This window comes from Heloderma suspectum, chromosome 13, assembly GCF_057233095.1.
Source record: "Heloderma suspectum isolate Gila_16-S chromosome 13, 16-S_ref, whole genome shotgun sequence".
NCBI lineage: Eukaryota > Metazoa > Chordata > Lepidosauria > Squamata > Helodermatidae > Heloderma > Heloderma suspectum.
In genome coordinates, this window is record NC_139470.1 from 17,061,385 (window position 1) to 17,077,874 (window position 16,490).

Sequence of the window (16,490 nt, forward strand, 5' to 3'; positions counted from 1 at the left end):
CTCCACTGCATATTCATTAGGAATATTCGTGAGCTCATATCTAACTGATCTGTGGGTCTTCCCTATTCTCTTCAGTCTGATTTTAAATTGTGCAATAAGAAGTTCATGATCTGAACTACAATCAGCTCCAGGTCTTGTTTTTACCGACTGCATAGATGTCCGCCACCTTTGGCTACAAAGGATGTAGTCAATCTGATTTTGGTGTCGACCGTCTGGTGAAGTCCATGTATAAAGTCGTCTCTTAGGTTGTTGGAAGAGAGTGTTTGTTATGCACAGTGAGTTGTCTTGGCAAAATTCTATCAGCCTATGTCCTGCTTCATTTTGTTCTCCCAGACCATGCTTGCCTGTAATTCCAGGTGTCGTTTGACTACCCACCTTAGCATTTCAGTCTCCTGTAATGAAAATAACATCTTTTTTTGGCATACTATCCAGTAGGTGCTGCAGATCCTCATAGAACCGATCTACTTCTGCTTCTTCAGCATCTGTAGTTGGGGCGTATATTTGGATCACTGTGATGTTAAATGGCTTACCCTGAATTCGAATTGAGATCATTCTGTCATTTTTTGGATTGTATCCAGGCACTGCTTTAGCCACTTTATTATTAATTATGAAGGCTACTCCATTTCTTCTGTGGTCCTCTTGTCCACAGTAGTAGATCTGGTGGTCATTTGCTGTGAAATGGCCCATTCCAGTCCATTTCAGTTCACTGACACCCAAAATGTCTATAATCTTGACATCTCCCCAATAACCACATCCAATTTGCCCTGGCTCATAGATGTTACATTCCAGGTTCCTATGGTGTGTTCATCTTTAGAACATCAGATTTGTCGTTCACCACCAGCACCTTCTCCATATCCATGCACAAATTATCTAGGTGCAGACAAAAAGAAAGATGAGCAAAAACAAGGTCCTGTTAGACAGCAATCCTATTGTCCATTACCTGGGAGTAAGTCCCATTTAATTCAGTTGGGCTTGCTTTTGAGTCGCTGTACACAGGAATGCACTGTTACGGTAGTATTCCAGTCTGTGTCTTTGGACAGGTAGAGAGAATAAGGGCACAATCCTATGCACGTTTAGACAGAAAAAAAAGTTTTACAACTCCCCACCTTCCCCAGCCAACTATGGGGAATGCTGGGAGTTGTAGGGCTTTTTTCCCCTGTCTCAATATGCATAGGAATGCATCCTTAGAAATGTCACTTTGCCTGAAGGTTCTATTAACCATCCACCCTCTTGCCCTTGTTGACCAGCATGGCTGGCTGGGGCATGCTGGGCGTTGTAGGCCTTTTTTTCTGTCTAAATATGCATAGGATTGCACCTTAAGTCCTAGTTGCCTAGGAAAAGGTTGTGACCTTAAAGAGAACTCTTTCCCCCTGTGTTAGGAAGTATACATTCAATATGTTTTGATTATTACATTTATATCCTGCCTTTCCTTCAGGGATTTCAAGCTGTTATAAATGCTTCTTTCCTCCACATTTTATCCTCACAACAACCCCATGAGTTAGGTTAAGCTGAGAAGATGGTGACTGGTTCAAGGACACCCAGGAAACGTATTATTACTATTAATTATGGCACCATCTATTTACAGAGTGCTCTATAAGGAACAAGTATAACAGATGCCTGCCCTAAGGCACTTTCAATCTAAAACAGGCATAGGGAAACAACCGAGGAAGGGGGAAATGGAAGCATGGGTAATACAGGAGAGGAATATGGGATTATTCAATTGTGTGTCCCTTGGCTTAGTTGCAATAGCTTAGTTACAATAGCTTATGAGCCACAGACATACCTGAAAAGGTGAGTTTTGCGGAGGGATTTAAAAGGAATAAGGGAGGTGGCTGCATGGAGGTGTTCTGGGAGGCAATTCCAGGTATAAGGGGCAGTGAGGGAAAATGGGCGGAGCTGTTCCAGGGACCAGGAGCCCTTTCAACTGTTGAGGGTGGTGGAGCTGGATGGGCGAAGATCACAGGAAGGGATGTGTTGAGAGGAATAAGGCCATGGAAAACGTTGACGTTTCCTGGAGAGGGCAGGAGAGAGAAGGAGTGACTTTTAAGGCATGGCCTGAATGACGGGTGAATAGCTAGGGCAGCAGATAGATGGATGGGGGCAGATGAAGGTGAGACATGGGAAGACCAGCAAGAAGCAAATGGCTGTAGTCACAGCGAGAGCTTTGCATCTCAGCCATGGCTTGAACCTGGCTCTCCCCCAGTCCTCAGCTGACACTCAAACCTGTGGCCCTCCAGTTGAAGTTGGACTACACCCTCCATCAGCCCCAGCCAGCCTTGCCAATGGTTAAGAATTATGGGAGCTGCGTTCCACCACATCAGGAATGCACCAGATTGGGGGAAGGCTTAAGCTTTTGAGGACTACAGCCCAGTTCATCAGGTGCGTGAAGTGTTGCCTGAGCTGCCAGGCTATCTACACATGGGTCCCCAGGGGGAGGATTTTAAACCATGAGTTCAGAGGGGATTGAAATGCAAGAAGGCACAGACAGTGACCTTAAATTAAAAGCTGGAAAGCTGCAGAATGTCTAACACTGAAAACTTGGTATACGGAACTGTGGCAAATAGTCATAGCAGAAAGCTTGGTGTGCCAACTGAAACTGGCTAAAGGCGAAGCGAAAACATCTTGACTACTAATATGGGATATTATTTTCTATACTAAGCAGGGATATAGCAGTATTTGTCAAAGCCTTTCCTCAGACCAGGGGAAAGGGACTAAGAGTGCAATCCTATGCCCGTTTATACAGAAAGAAGTCCTACAACTCCCAGCATGCCCCAGCTAGCATGGCTGGGGCATGCTGGGAGTTGTAGGCCTTCTTCCTATATAAACGTGCATAGGATTGTTCCCTAAATTAAATCTGTTATGGTGAAGAATTGTAAAGAAACCTGCAAGCACCCTATGGATTCCACCTATATCTTGGTTTGTAAGGTGAAAGGAAAAATGTTCAGTCGTGTCCGACTCTTCGTGACCCCATGGACCATAGCACGCCAGGCCTTCCTGTCCTGCGCTCTCTCCCGGAGCGTGCTCAAGTCCATATTCATTGCATCGGTGATGCTATCTAGCCATCTCATCCTCTGCCGTCCCCTTCTTTTGCCTTCAGTCTTTCCCAGCATCAGGGTCTTTTCCAGAGAGTTTTCTCTTCGCATTAGGTGGCCAAAATATTTGAGCTTCAGCTTCAGCATCTGTCCTTCCAATGAGAACTCAGGGTTGATTTCTTTGAGGATGGACTGATTTGACCTCCTTGCAGTCCAGGGGGACTCGTAAGAGTCTTCTCCAGCACCACAGTTCGAAAGCATCAATTCTTCGGCGCTCAGCCTTCCTGATAGTCCAGCTCTCACCGCCATACGTTGCTACTGGGAAAACCATAGCTTTGATTAGACGGACCTTTGCCGGCAAGGTGATGTCTCTGCTTCTTACTATGCTGCCTAGGTTTGCCATAGCTTTCCTCCCAAGGAGCAAGCGCCTTTTAATTTCATGGCTACAGTCACCGTCTGCGGTGATCTTGGAGCCCAAGAAAATAAAAAAAGGAAAAATATGCAGTTATGTTAAATGTTCTTCTCTCTCTCTCAATAATTAGATTTAAATCCAATGCATTTCTTTTTCTTCTTTCTGTTGGTTTGTTTCCTCTTGTTTTGGAAAACTAATAAAATCTTTAAAAAATAAAATAAGGAACTGGCAGCGAGCCTACAAAAGTCAGCTTACTCTCCCTACTTTTCGACAGCCACGATTATTCCAAAGCACCGAAAAAGAAAGGCGCTGCCGGACTTGGGGGCGGTGGGTTGTTTTGCGCGCGATCTCCCCAAGCCTTTCTACCACTCTTACCCCGCGTATGGAGGAAGTTTCCCACGACAGCCGGGATCCGGAAGTGCTGTTCGCATAGGAAGACTGTAGCCCTTTGCCTTATGCGTCCTTTAACTGCCTGGCGCGGCGCGTTGCGCAGCGCGATGGGCGGTGGGATCCGTCATAAAGCTCCACCTTGGAAGCGCGGCTTTCTCTGCCATTAGATCTCGGGCTGGCGGGGGGCGGAGGAAGCAGCATGGCTGATGAGGCGACCTGGAGGGTAAGCGAGGCTTATAAATATGGGACTCGGAACGCCTTGCTGTATTTATTTGTATGTTTTAGGCTGAAGATAATATTAAGGATCACTGAGGACTAGAACCCTTGCTCGTCCACTGGGTGGGAAATTCAGGACAGACAATAGGAAAGCCTTCGTCACGCAGCCCTGACTTAATCTATGGGTGCCTTCCACAAAGTAATTCTCTCCAGATGTGTTGGACTACAATTGTTTATGCTGGCTGAGGGATGCTGGGAGTTGTAGTCCCGACATATCCGGAGGGCACCCGGTTGAGGAAGGCTGACCTATGGGATCTGCTGTTGCTAGTTTTATTGCTACTCTGTTTTTAAAAACAATACCTTTTAATACAGTGTTCTACTTTTATCATTTTATCTTTTATTGTTCATCTAAACGGATTCTGGAGCGATGTGGAGTGGTATATAAATGCTGTAAATAAATAATAAATACATTATTATTATTATTTATTACATTTCTATACCGCCCCACAGCTGAAGCTCTCTGTGCGGTTTACAAAGATTAAAAACCGTTAAAAATACAGTATACGCAGTTCTAAAACCATTTACATGAAAACACACACGGAGACAACATATATCTAAAAACAACTTTAAGTAATCAAGTACAAAACAAATCTAGGACCTGATTAAAACATAAGATGTGACGGCTGCTGACTTTAAAAGGGGGATTAGACAAATGCATGGAGGAGGAGAAGGCTATCGATGGCTACTGGTCATGACGGCTACATGCTGTCTCCAGGATCAGAGATCGTCTGCCTATGTATACCACTTGCTGCAGGGTGGGGTGGGGACAGGGATGGTTCTGAGAGAGGAGAGAAAAGGAGACGGAGATTGTTGAGAACGGTTCTGAGGAAACTGTGAAGGGGGAGAGACAGATGGAAAAGAGGTAAGGGGAGACATGATAACAGGTGTACAAAATGATGCATGATGTGGAGAACGTGGATAGGGAGACATTTTTTCTCCCTCTCTCAAAATACTAGAACCCAGTGAGGTCCTCCCATGAAACTGGTTGATGGGAGATCCAGGACAGATAAAAGGAAGGACTTCCTCAAACAGCACATTGTTAAACTATGGAGTTAGCTACCACAGATGTAGCGATGGCCACCAGTTTGGATGGCTTTAAAGCGGGGTTGGACAAATTCCTGGACGAAAAGGCTGTCTATGGCTACTAGTCTTGATGGCTATGTGCTACCTCCAGTATCCGAGGCAGTGAGCCTATGTACACCAGTTGCCGGGGAACACGGACAAGAGGGTGCTGTCGCACGTGTCCTGCTTGTGGGTTTCCCGTGGGCAGCTGGTTGGACTAGGGGGACCCCTGGTTTGATCCAGCAGGGCTCTTCTTAGGTTCTTAGAGGTCCTGAGGAGGCTGAGAAAAGAGCAGGAAAAAGAGCGTTCAGCAGAAGCATGCTGACCTGCCCCGCATTTAGCAGTCAGTAGATGCTTGAGAATCCATCAGTAGTACTCCACGCTGCAACATTTTGTTACAGGTCCCACTGGTTATTTCTCATGTGCCCAAGTGTTAACATCTGCTATCTGCATTTTGGGGGTTGTGTGTTTGGCAGCCTCCGCGAGCATGCGACAATTATTGGGATGAATGGAAACACTGCAAGAGTATCCGGAACTTCTTCCATAATTATTATACCTATGGGGAGAGGCCTTCCTGTACGCAGTGGAAAAGAGACTACCAGCATTGCAGAGAGTGGGAGACAACGAAAAGTGCAGCAGCTAAGGTAGGCTGAGTAGCAAAGCAAGCAATACACGGATCAAACTTCTCATGATCTGGTGGTGGAATTATTGGCTAACAACCCTATATTATCCTATTTAAGGTAATATATTACCTTATTACATTACACTGTTTGGTGTAGCAGGCAAGAACATACATTGCAGATTTATAAAAACGTTGCCAACTCTAACTTATAAATTTTAGGACTTCGTTTTCCCCCCTCAGAGAGCCTTGACTATGGTAGCATAAACAACTGGTTGAAGGCAGTCCTGTATTTAATATTATATTTTGTTTTACTATTAAATCATTGAGTACTGGTTATATACCAGTAACATGTGGTCCATGGGATGCTGCAGAAAACATTATTTCAGTTTTCCTGAAAAAATGGCGTCCATAGCAGCCACAGAACACCAAAAGTGTCAAAATTAGCTTGTTTGCAAGCTAAATTTGACCCTTTTAGTGCTCCGTAGCTGCTATGGAGCATCAAAAGGGTCAAATTTAGCTTGCAAACAAGCTAATTTTGGCACTTCCGGCACTCCACAGCCCTTCAGGCACCACTTAAATTTTTTGAAATTATTTTTTTTCAGCGTCTCTGGGGTTGTGTGTGCAGTCAGTGGTGGGTGAAAATGGCCCCCAGGCCTCCTGCACTCGTCCACCGATTATATACAGTTGTATTTCATAGAATCGTACTTTATTGTAATGGCCTTTGGTTATATACATTGAAGATTACAGACGTGGGGACACCTGGAATCCAACCGGGTATTTGACAAAACATCACAGCTCTTCAAACCAGTGTTTGTACGCTACGCGCATACATACGTGCACTCCCAGCCCGGTGAGCGGTGGCTATTATACTTCTGCAGGAAGAGCTGATTTAATCAAGCCTAGCATTTATGCCTTCAAGTGTTGCATGCAGCCCTGGGTTCATAGTGACTGTTGCCTTTATAAGTCAATTAACGTCTTACTTATTGTTCCACTTTTCCATGAAGCCTTTGACGCAACCCCCCATTTCAGGGGTGTGCAGAAAGTAGATCTCCAGACATTTTGGGCCTCAACTCATTGAGCATTCCTGACTATTAGCCATGCTGGAAGGGACTTCTGGGCGTTGAAGTTCAAAACAACTGGAGATCGACCTGTTGGGGAAACTGAGCATGACTTGGAGCATCCCAAAATGTTTACCAGTAAAAGATACACTGGATCAATAATTTTAATAGAAACCATGGCTTATTTCCAGTTTACATCTCTAGTGTTTCTGTAGAAGTCTTCTTATTACATAGCTTTTAGAAATCCTTTGGATGGGAGTAGAAGCTTGGTAACAATATATAAACACCGTGTCTTAAATTCTAAAAGAAAATATTTCATAATCCAAAGCTGTTCAATTTTTCCAATTTTCCAGGGGGGAAAAAAAAACGGAAAAAGTTTTTTTCCGAATGTTTCCAGTTCTTTTTCCGGGCGTTCATATCTCTACCCCTGCCCCAGTTCTTATGCTCTCTGACTAATCCTAAGTACATGTAAGTGATATAATTGTACATTCTTCCCGCATTTACCCCTACCTTGGTTTCTCTATTGTTTCTTTTGTCAGAATTCAGATTGTAAACCCGTTGGGGCACAGACCTCTTCTCTGTAAAGTGCATGCATGCTGAGGGTACAATATAAATAATAATTATAATTGCTTTCTATTCCAGGATTCCTTGTGTAAGAGTGAACGAGAGCGGGTTGCGGAGAAGCAGAAGCGTGTTCCAGTGTGGGAATTGAGGAAAAGGCCCCCCATAGATTGGTATCTGCCCCTTGACGAAGACAAACCAAAGTGACAAGGCCCGGGCACACTAGATGTGTGACGTTGGTGTGGTGCTTCCTAGGGAACCCTAAAACCGTTGTTTGGGAGAGTCCCCTGTCATGCCAGCAATCGTGTACCTCACTTCAGTTGTCAGGTGTTTGGGTTTTATAATATAAATACCTGTTCTGAACCTTTTCCTTTTTTGTGGTATCTTAAAAACAGAATGGGCCACGGTGGCTTAGTGGTTAAAACGCTGAACTGCAGACTGGAAGGTCGGCAGGTCAGCAGTTCGAGACCTGGGTGCCGCGTGACAGAGTGAGCTCCTGTCTTCAGTCCCAGCTCCTGTCAACCTAGCAGTTGGAAAGCAAGAAATTGCAAGTAGATAAATAGGTACCGCCTCGGCGGGAAAGGTAACAGCGTTCCGTGCACCTCGGTGTTCAGCCATGCCGGCCACATGACCACGGAAGCGTCTTCGGACAGCGCTGGCTTAGAAATGGGGATGAGCACCGCACCCTAGAGTCGGACACGACTGGTTGGGGACACCTTTACCTTTTTAAAAACAGAATGCTTGAAGATCCCCGTTTTGTAACAAGACTTAGCAAAGACTCCTCATCCCCGTCCTGCCTTGATCACAAATCAGTGATAACCTTTCAACTCCAGCTGGGCCACAGCCAGATAAACTGATGGTAGGGAGCTCAGAGTTTAAACAGCTTTCAGCCCAAGGGTGGAATTTCACAATGGAGGAGCGGGGGGGGGGGGGGGGATTCCAATGGTGGGTGGGACTGAGCCACCAAAAATACTAGTGTATTTTGGCTAAAAGCTCTTACTGCTGCTAACTAAGCCTTAAGAGAGGCATTTCAACTTTGTAGAATAGGGGAAAAGCTGCACAAAAGCTGCTGGGAAACCGCACAACTATTGGCGGACAGGGGGTGTGGTATCCTGCAGACCCTAGTAGAGCCAGATGAGGCCCACAGGACTGAGCTTCAACACCCTCTCCTCAACCACGGGAGAAGCATTTTCCAATCCCCCAGTGAGTTTTGTGAGTGTGCATATCAGACAGCAATCAGAGAGTGGTATGGTCAGTACCTAGACCTTTAGTGTGATAAAGCTTTATTTCTAAGCCCTGCCTTGGTGCACACACAAAACAGGAAGTGCCACAAGGTCACCTACAGAACAGGCAGAGGGGGATTTTAAAGTACTTTGCACACAAGAAATGGCATATATACAGTCTGCGAAGTATGGGACACAGGATCCTTTACATCTCCCCATCTCCATTCATTTGACCACACCCTGTTTTGAAGTAGCCCCACTCACTTGGGGAGGGATCACCCTTGACTCAGGAAGGTTTTGACGAGAAGGAAATAGCCCAAGGAAATAGCCTGTCTAAAAGCTCTTAGTCATAGCTTTTGTTAGAAGGTAGATCCAGTAGTACCTCCTAGATGTACAAATTCAGCCCAAGCTGATGTTTATAGAGAGATAGGGGGAGGGAAATGTGCCTTTGCCTTCTTGTGTAGGTCTAGTGGCCGGAAAGATGCCCCTCCGCAATACATAGCAGGATGAAGGCCTGCTTTGTTAATAGACTGCCTAATTTCTCTGTGTGGTCCAGCGGTAAAAGGAGGCCGTGTGGTTCGCCCAGGGCAGAAAACACTTCTGAAGACAGCAGGATTTTTTTTTAAAATAAAGGACTCGACATTTTTCCCTTTGTTTGTCCCAGCAGCCCTAGGGGTAGCAGCAGGTCCTTTCTGTAACCATCACATGACCTGGAGAGCAGAATCTGAATGTCTGCAACCCCCCCCTCCCCATTCCATCTTGAGATTCTGAACATGCAAATAATGTGACTCCACCATCAAGGCAGGACTTTTTCTCCCCTATTCCCTCACCCAGAACCTGCTTTGTAATAACATCTTGCCTGATAAAGAGATCTGCTCAAAAGCTTGCACATTTTTGTGATCTTTTGGGTTGGTCTAATAAACCATTAATATAGACCTTCAGCTGTGTCTTCTACATATGCATAATAGAGACACATTCTGCCTGCTCAGAAGCTTAACATCTTTTTGCACTCTCAGAAATACTACCCGGCCACTCCCCTATGGCAGCCAAGGCCCCCAAGAGGAGAACCCTGCTGGCAAGTTTATCTATAGCCAAAATGATCAATACATATTTAAGTCCGAATCTGTCCCCTAGAGCAGAAACATGCACATCAACCTGCTGCTTCAAATTAAACATCCACATTCTGTTTTGGAACGATTCTTTTCAGATTAAAAAATAATGGCATATCATGTGCAGTCTTCAAAAAGGCCATATTCGAGATAAAGAATACAAATAAAGAATTTTAGTTAAAGGGATGGGTGGGTGTGATTTAGCAAATGTGCTCAAAGACGACAACCCTCCCCCCTGGCCCACTCACCACAAACTGCCCAAATAATCTGTTCTCACTGCTCCTTACATAGCTATAGTAAACGTACTAATTTCATCCTGGCCATTTCATTTCTTTCTTTCTAAAATTTTATATCCTGCCAATCAGCCAGCAAAGGTTCTTATGGTGACTCCTGTAGAAAACTACTACTCCAACAAAACTGTGCCATCCCACATTGAAATATATGAATCAAAGACTGGTTTGTCCAAATAGAACAGGTTACTGGCTGTCTAGAGCATAGCCTCTTCTAAAGTGACACCCCCCCCCCCCCGATAGTTTACTCTTGGTGTGTGTTCTATTTGTTTCAACAATGATCCACCAAATGATGATTTACTGAATGGAGCATCTTCCAGCAGTCACATTGGCAATTTTCCAAATCACTGTGTATATACTTTTGTGATGTCATTACATTTCCCTTCAGGAGCCTCATAGGTAGGCAGCGGTGGCGTCAGTGTAGGCTCCTGCCTCTCAAAAGGAAACAGCCCATCATCTCGCCGAATTGCTGCCTGATACAGTTCCTCCGATTCGAGCCGTAATTCTTTTAGTGCTGCCTCCTGGGTATCCACAAGGGACTTGATCATACTTATCTCTGCTTTGTGCTGCTTTTGCTTGTACAGAGCCCACTTCTTCATAAGCAGAGCTCTCCTCTCGCTTTCCTCAAAGGACACCGGAGAGGGCGCTCGCACCCTAACAGAGAAAAACAAAACAGCGCAATGTATTTAGGGCCAAAGGGAAGGGAGCTTTTGCATACCTGGCTGCAGAAGAAAGCACAAGAGATACTATTATCAGCCCAAAGTAACCGAGTGAGTCTTTGGAAAAGAAGTGAAGCATTAGAAGTGTGCTTGCATACTTAACGCTTTTGCACACCAGAGCTCTGGGTTTTAGACCTTATTGTGGTATTATTCAAGATTTCTGTTACTAATAACAGCATCTCAATTTTTTCAATCCCAGTGTAGTTGATCCATGTAATTTTAGAGCAAGGGTGCAGATTCACTGGTCATTCACAGATTGCGGAATAAAATAGATATCAACCCTACTTTGTTGCCACAGAAAAACCTACTGATCTTATAAGGCTTGTTGTACCTCTTTCAGTGCCTTTTAAAATCTGATCCATGCCTTGAACATGCAAATGAATCAGAAGTAGAAACAACTTCAGATGCTGCTGAATTAGGCTAAACTGCCGGCATTCAGAAAATCATATCTTTACCTAACAAGCTGAGATACGCACAAGGCTTTTGCCCACACCATAGCCCCTTCTCTCCTCAGCACCCAGGAATCTCCAATTAACCATTTCCAGTTTTGCTCAAACTGGGAAAATATGCTTGCCAACTTTGGAACAAGCCAGGATCTTAAACCACCTTCCAACCATGGTATTAAGATTTCTGGCTTGTTCTGAAGCTGGTAACCACAGTTTCGTGGTTTGGATGACATTGGAAACTATGGTTAATTGGACACTTTTGCATCTCATTGATGCGCAACATGAAGGCAGGAAAGAAGGGGCTGCATGTCTGGGCAAAGATCTCGTGCTTATCGTAGCTTAAGCCAAGATACTATCCTAAAGCAGCCAATATATAAACAGGCCCATCTTACACACGTGTTGTTTAGTTTGATTTTTTTTGCATAACTAAAGAAGTCTAAAGTTTGGTACCTCATACTTCAGACTCACTTCCCTTAAAAGAGGACAAAAAACTGTCTGAAATATCTGGTTTAGAAACCATGCAAAAGCCTCTGAGGCTCTGCTTGCTGGCCCGACAAGATCCAGCAGTCTGGCAGGTACCAGAAATGGGGCCATTTCAGTAGTGGCACTATCTCTCTGGAAGTCTCTCCCAAAAGAAGTACATATCGCTCTATGGTTTTTAGTTTTTAAACAGACCTTTAAAACATATTTGTTTCAAACTTGTTCTGTTAAAAGTGCTGTGAGATGGGTTTAAAACAGCTTGAAACTCCTATATAAAAAAACACACCAAATAATAAAGGCAGCCATGTTGGCTGCAAGAAAAATGCAATATAGTGTAATACCTTTATGAAGTGTAATACTTTTATTAGCCCAATTCAACAATCACCCAAAATGTGCAGTTTTTTCTTTCTTTTTTTGAAATTACATTATTTATATATTTTATTGTTCTTTGGTTTATTTATCTTTTGTAAGCTGCTTTGGGAGGGCTTTCCCCGAAAGGTGGCATGTAAGTGTTTTAAATAAGCAAAACAAAATATGCAGCCTCTCAGAAACCACAGGCATCCCTGCCATACCTTGTTTCATCCATGAATCTGAATGGCATTATGAAATCTTCAATGGGAATCATTTCTTGAGGGGCTTTCTCCAATCTTTTTATCCTCTTCTTCATTCGATCCTTTATGGCTACATCTCTCCTTGGATCCACCTTCTTCTTCTTCTTCGGTTCTGCTCTAATGGCGGGAAAAACCATTCAAAAAGTTCCTATCAGTGATTAAATGCACACAATGTAGCAACATTTCACGCTTCCAAAAGGTCTTTCATACATACTTCACAAAAGATTTATATGCAGTAGCATTACTCACGGCAAGCTAGTGCCACCCACCAACAGTGCTTCAGAAATTCCTTTCATGGCCCTCCAGAACCAACAGACTGGACCTAAAACCTTTCACACTATACTGTTTATTGGATCAACTGTGAGCCACACAGAACTCGTCTTCGCAGCACAATCCTACACAGGTTTACTTGGAAGTGCGTCCCACCATGTTCAACAGGGCTGACTTCCAGGTAAATGTACACAGGATTGCAGCGTTAAAGTGCAATCCTATACATATCTATTCAGATGTAAACGCATGTTGAGTTCAATGGGACTTATTCCTACGTAAGTAAGCACAGGATTGCAGCCTTAGAGAGCGATCCTATGCCCCCCCAGACAGTGTCTGGGGGGCATAGGTTAGTTCAGTTTCCGGGCTCTGAGCTCAGAGCCCGGAAACTGAACTAACCTGAGACAGGAAACCATGCTCCCCGCCCCCTTCCCATCCCCTTCATAGCTGGCACAGAGAGAGGGGGGAAAGGGGGCATTCCCACGGGGAGGAGACCAGGGCGGCTGCATTGTGCCATTTCCTATGGCTGCCTCAGCCAGTTTCCCTCCCTCTCCAAGGCACCATTGCTAGATGGGCGAAATCACCTGTCTAGCAGAAATGTGGGGAGGCTAGAGTGCAGAGTTTGGGGTTTGAACAGAATGACACAGGTTCAAATCCTCACTCAGCTAGAAACCTTATTGGATTCGCACACCCAAGTCACACTTTCTCAATCTAACATCTCACAGGGTCACTGTAAATAATGCACAAATTACAAGACACTGTGTATGCTCACAAGTAATGTATAGGTCACTGGACTGGAGTTCAGTAGTTTTCTTCTCTGAAAGTACATATTGAGTGTGGTGTAGTGGTTAGTGTCAACCCCTGGGAGACCTGGTTTCCAATCCCGACTCAGTTATGAAACCCTCTGGGTGATCTGGGGCCACTCACACTGACCTGAACCTCCTTCACAGGGTTGTTACAAGGATAAAATGGAAGCGGGGGAGAAGACAGAACCATGAGATTTCTGAGGTCCTTGGAGGAAGGCAGGATAAAAATGTAACTAATACATAAAATATTTACATAGTTTCTTCCCCTAATTTAACACATGGAAAGGAGCACTCTAATGCCTTTCTAAAAGTCAGCATTTGAATGACATTTTACCTCATGGGTACAGCTGCCCTCAGTCCAAGAAGTGAAGACTGCCAGTGGTTCGCTCGACATTGAACATTCCAGATTAAATGAGGACTAAGGAAGAATTAATAAAAAGAATTAGATACGTTAAATCACAATAAATAAAAAGGATGAATAGTAAGATCAAAAACACACCATTTCCTTGCAAGAAATCTTTGTTTCAGATTCAGAAGAGGCAACTGTGACTCACTGAGGTTCTTTGCCATAATAAGCAGCTCCTAAGAATTTTCAGTCTCCACATATGCAACTAAGGATTACTAGACACGTTCCCCTGTCCTAGATAAGTGCTGGAAGTACATATCTAATAATGTGTGAATGGTAGCATGACAGACTTTTCAGCTGAAGCACACAAGGTAGGAAGCATCTACACAGCGGATTTAAGACTGTATCAAATTGGATGAAGTGGGGTGGAGGGGGGAATCTTGCATGGCCGTTTGCCTGTGGCCAAGTACATGGCAAGTACATGGCCTCTTTTCTGCCTAAACACGCATAGGATTGCACCCTAACATGGTTACCCCCTGGAAATTTTTCAAGACGAGAAGCTGGACTTGATGGACCTTTGGTCCGATCCCAAAAGGGCATTCTTTATGATCCTAGATACAAGATACATACAATTTTTTAAATTTTTTTTAAAGCACGTTTCTTCTCATGGGTGAAACAAGAAGCGAGGAGGAGGAAAAATCCACCTTTCCCCCCCTGCCACCTACCTAAACGAAGAGCCTCCCGCCCTGCTGCGAAGCAGGCTCAGCGCAACCTGGGCGAACATGCTTCTGTTGTCCTCTTTAGCTCGGAGACCCGCCGCAACCGCTGCTCCGCGCTAGCTCCCTCCGTCCCAAGGGGGGACACTTCCGGCAGCGCACAAAGGTCCTCCCGCAATTGGCCTCCTCCCTGTTCGCGAGCCCTGCCACAAAGGTTCCAGGAGGGTAGCGGCTCCGCGCGGCTGTATCCCGTTCTCTGTCGTTCTTTCTTGACCACCCAGACTTTACCGCCTTCACTCGAGTTATTGCTGTGCAGTAGAGAATAATAGGAGACCAAGGCTGCAGGTTATATATAGGAGCAGCCCCATCCTCACAGTAAAACCTTATGCATCTTTACTCAGAAGTAAGTCCCGCTAAGTTTAATGGGGCTTACTCCAGGGATAAGTTAATACATCCTATTAAATAAGTCTTATAGCGGCCTAAATTGTTCCCACTTAAATACATCCTATCAAATAAGGGCGCAATCCTATGCATGTTTAAACAGAGAAAAGGCCTACAACTGCCCCAGCCAGTACTTACTAACTCTCTTACTTCCAGTAGCTAAGCCTTAGAAGAGGCATTTCAACCTTTTAGAATTAGGAGGCTGGATGCACAAAAGCAGGGAAGCCTCCAAATGATTGATGGGTAGAGGGAAAGGGGGTGGGGTAACATGGGGAACCCCAGAGGACCAGACTGGGAACCTGGGCAGGCCAGATTTCACCCCCAACCTGAAATTCTGCACTCCTACCTTAAGTAAACTGCAGCCTCCATTTTCAATATGGGGGATACTGACCAACTTCACAGGATTGTTGTGAGGATGGCAATATAATGTACATGGAGGTTTTTTGAATACTCGCTAATCAGCCTTCCCCAACCTGGCATCTCCGCCCACCCCCATTTATGGGAATTGCAGTCCCAACAGATCTGGAGGGCACCAGGTTGGGGAAGGATGCACTACATAAATGCCAAGCCTCAACAAGAGCCAGTGTGGTCTGGTGGTTAGAGTGTTGGACTGGGGAGACCCAGATTCTGGTCCCCACTCGGCCATGAAGCTCACTGGCTGACTTTGGGCCAGTCACAGACTCTCAGCCCAACCTACCTCACAAGGTTGTTGTGAGAGTAAAACGGAGGGGAGGAGGATCACATACGCAGCCCTGGGTTCCTTGCAAGAGGAAAAAAGGCAGGATATAAATGTAATAAACCAGTGAAATAAAATGAGGTCCCGGTATCTTATTATTAACTGTTTTTAAAGCTGTTTTAAATTGTTTTTAAATTTGTAAGTTATTTTACATTATGGGTGTTTGGTTTTGGCAATTTTTGTGAACCACGCAAAACAGAAAAGACAAAGCCCAAATAACAGCTCAAAACAAACACACATGGTGCAAGAGACCTCACAGAACTGTACTAGACCAGTAAGACAATTTTATACAGTGTTTATAAACAAAGCACCCAATGGTACAAATCAAATGATAAATTGTGTACCATCAAGTGCTTTATTTATAAACATTGTATACAATTATCTTATTGGTCTAGTGCAGTTCTGTTAGGTCTGTTCCACCTTGTGCGTTTGTTCTGAGCCATTCTTGTGAACCATCCCAAGAGCTTTGGTTATGGGCAAGATAGAAATGAAATACATGAAATTAAATAAATAAAACAAGATGATGATGGTCATGTGAATAGTCATGACCTCTCCATGAACAACTGAGAACCCCTAAATTGCCTTGAGGAGCATTCCTCTCAGAGGGCAGCGGTGGCTGCTACTGCTGCTGCTATTTTTTAATATTATGTTTTTTGGTAACTTCTGTGAACTGCCCAGAGAGCATTGGTCCCAGTATCATAATGTTTACAGTGCTTTTTAAAGCTGTTTTAAACTATTTATAAATGTTCTCCGTTATTTTAAATCTGCTTCTTTCCTTCTTTTGGAAATTTTTGTGAACCGCCCAGAGAGCTCTGGTCCTGGTATCGTATTGTTCACTGTGCTTTTTAAAGCTGTTTGAAACTATTTAGAAATGTTCTCCATTATTT

General features: G+C 44.4%; 2 protein-coding genes across 2 annotated transcripts; one reads left to right on the plus strand and one right to left on the minus strand.

Moving 5' to 3' along the window:
- The first annotated feature begins 3,938 nt into the window (after window positions 1-3,938).
- C13H22orf39 (chromosome 13 C22orf39 homolog) lies at window positions 3,939-7,780 on the plus strand. The gene is made up of 3 exons (XM_084820363.1): window positions 3,939-4,057; window positions 5,649-5,816; window positions 7,495-7,780. Exons 1-3 carry the CDS (start codon window positions 4,034-4,036, stop codon window positions 7,618-7,620), a joined length of 318 nt encoding a protein of 105 aa, XP_084676489.1. The 5' UTR covers window positions 3,939-4,033; the 3' UTR covers window positions 7,621-7,780.
- Window positions 7,781-8,658: 878 nt separating this feature from the next.
- On the minus strand, window positions 8,659-14,562 carry MRPL40 (mitochondrial ribosomal protein L40). Its single transcript, XM_084820361.1, has 4 exons — window positions 14,436-14,562; window positions 13,699-13,782; window positions 12,253-12,408; window positions 8,659-10,689 (listed from the first exon to the last, which is right to left on the minus strand). The coding sequence occupies exons 1-4, from the start codon at window positions 14,492-14,494 to the stop codon at window positions 10,380-10,382; spliced, it is 609 nt and encodes a 202-aa protein (XP_084676487.1). The 5' UTR covers window positions 14,495-14,562; the 3' UTR covers window positions 8,659-10,379.
- Between the last annotated feature and the right edge of the window lie 1,928 nt (window positions 14,563-16,490).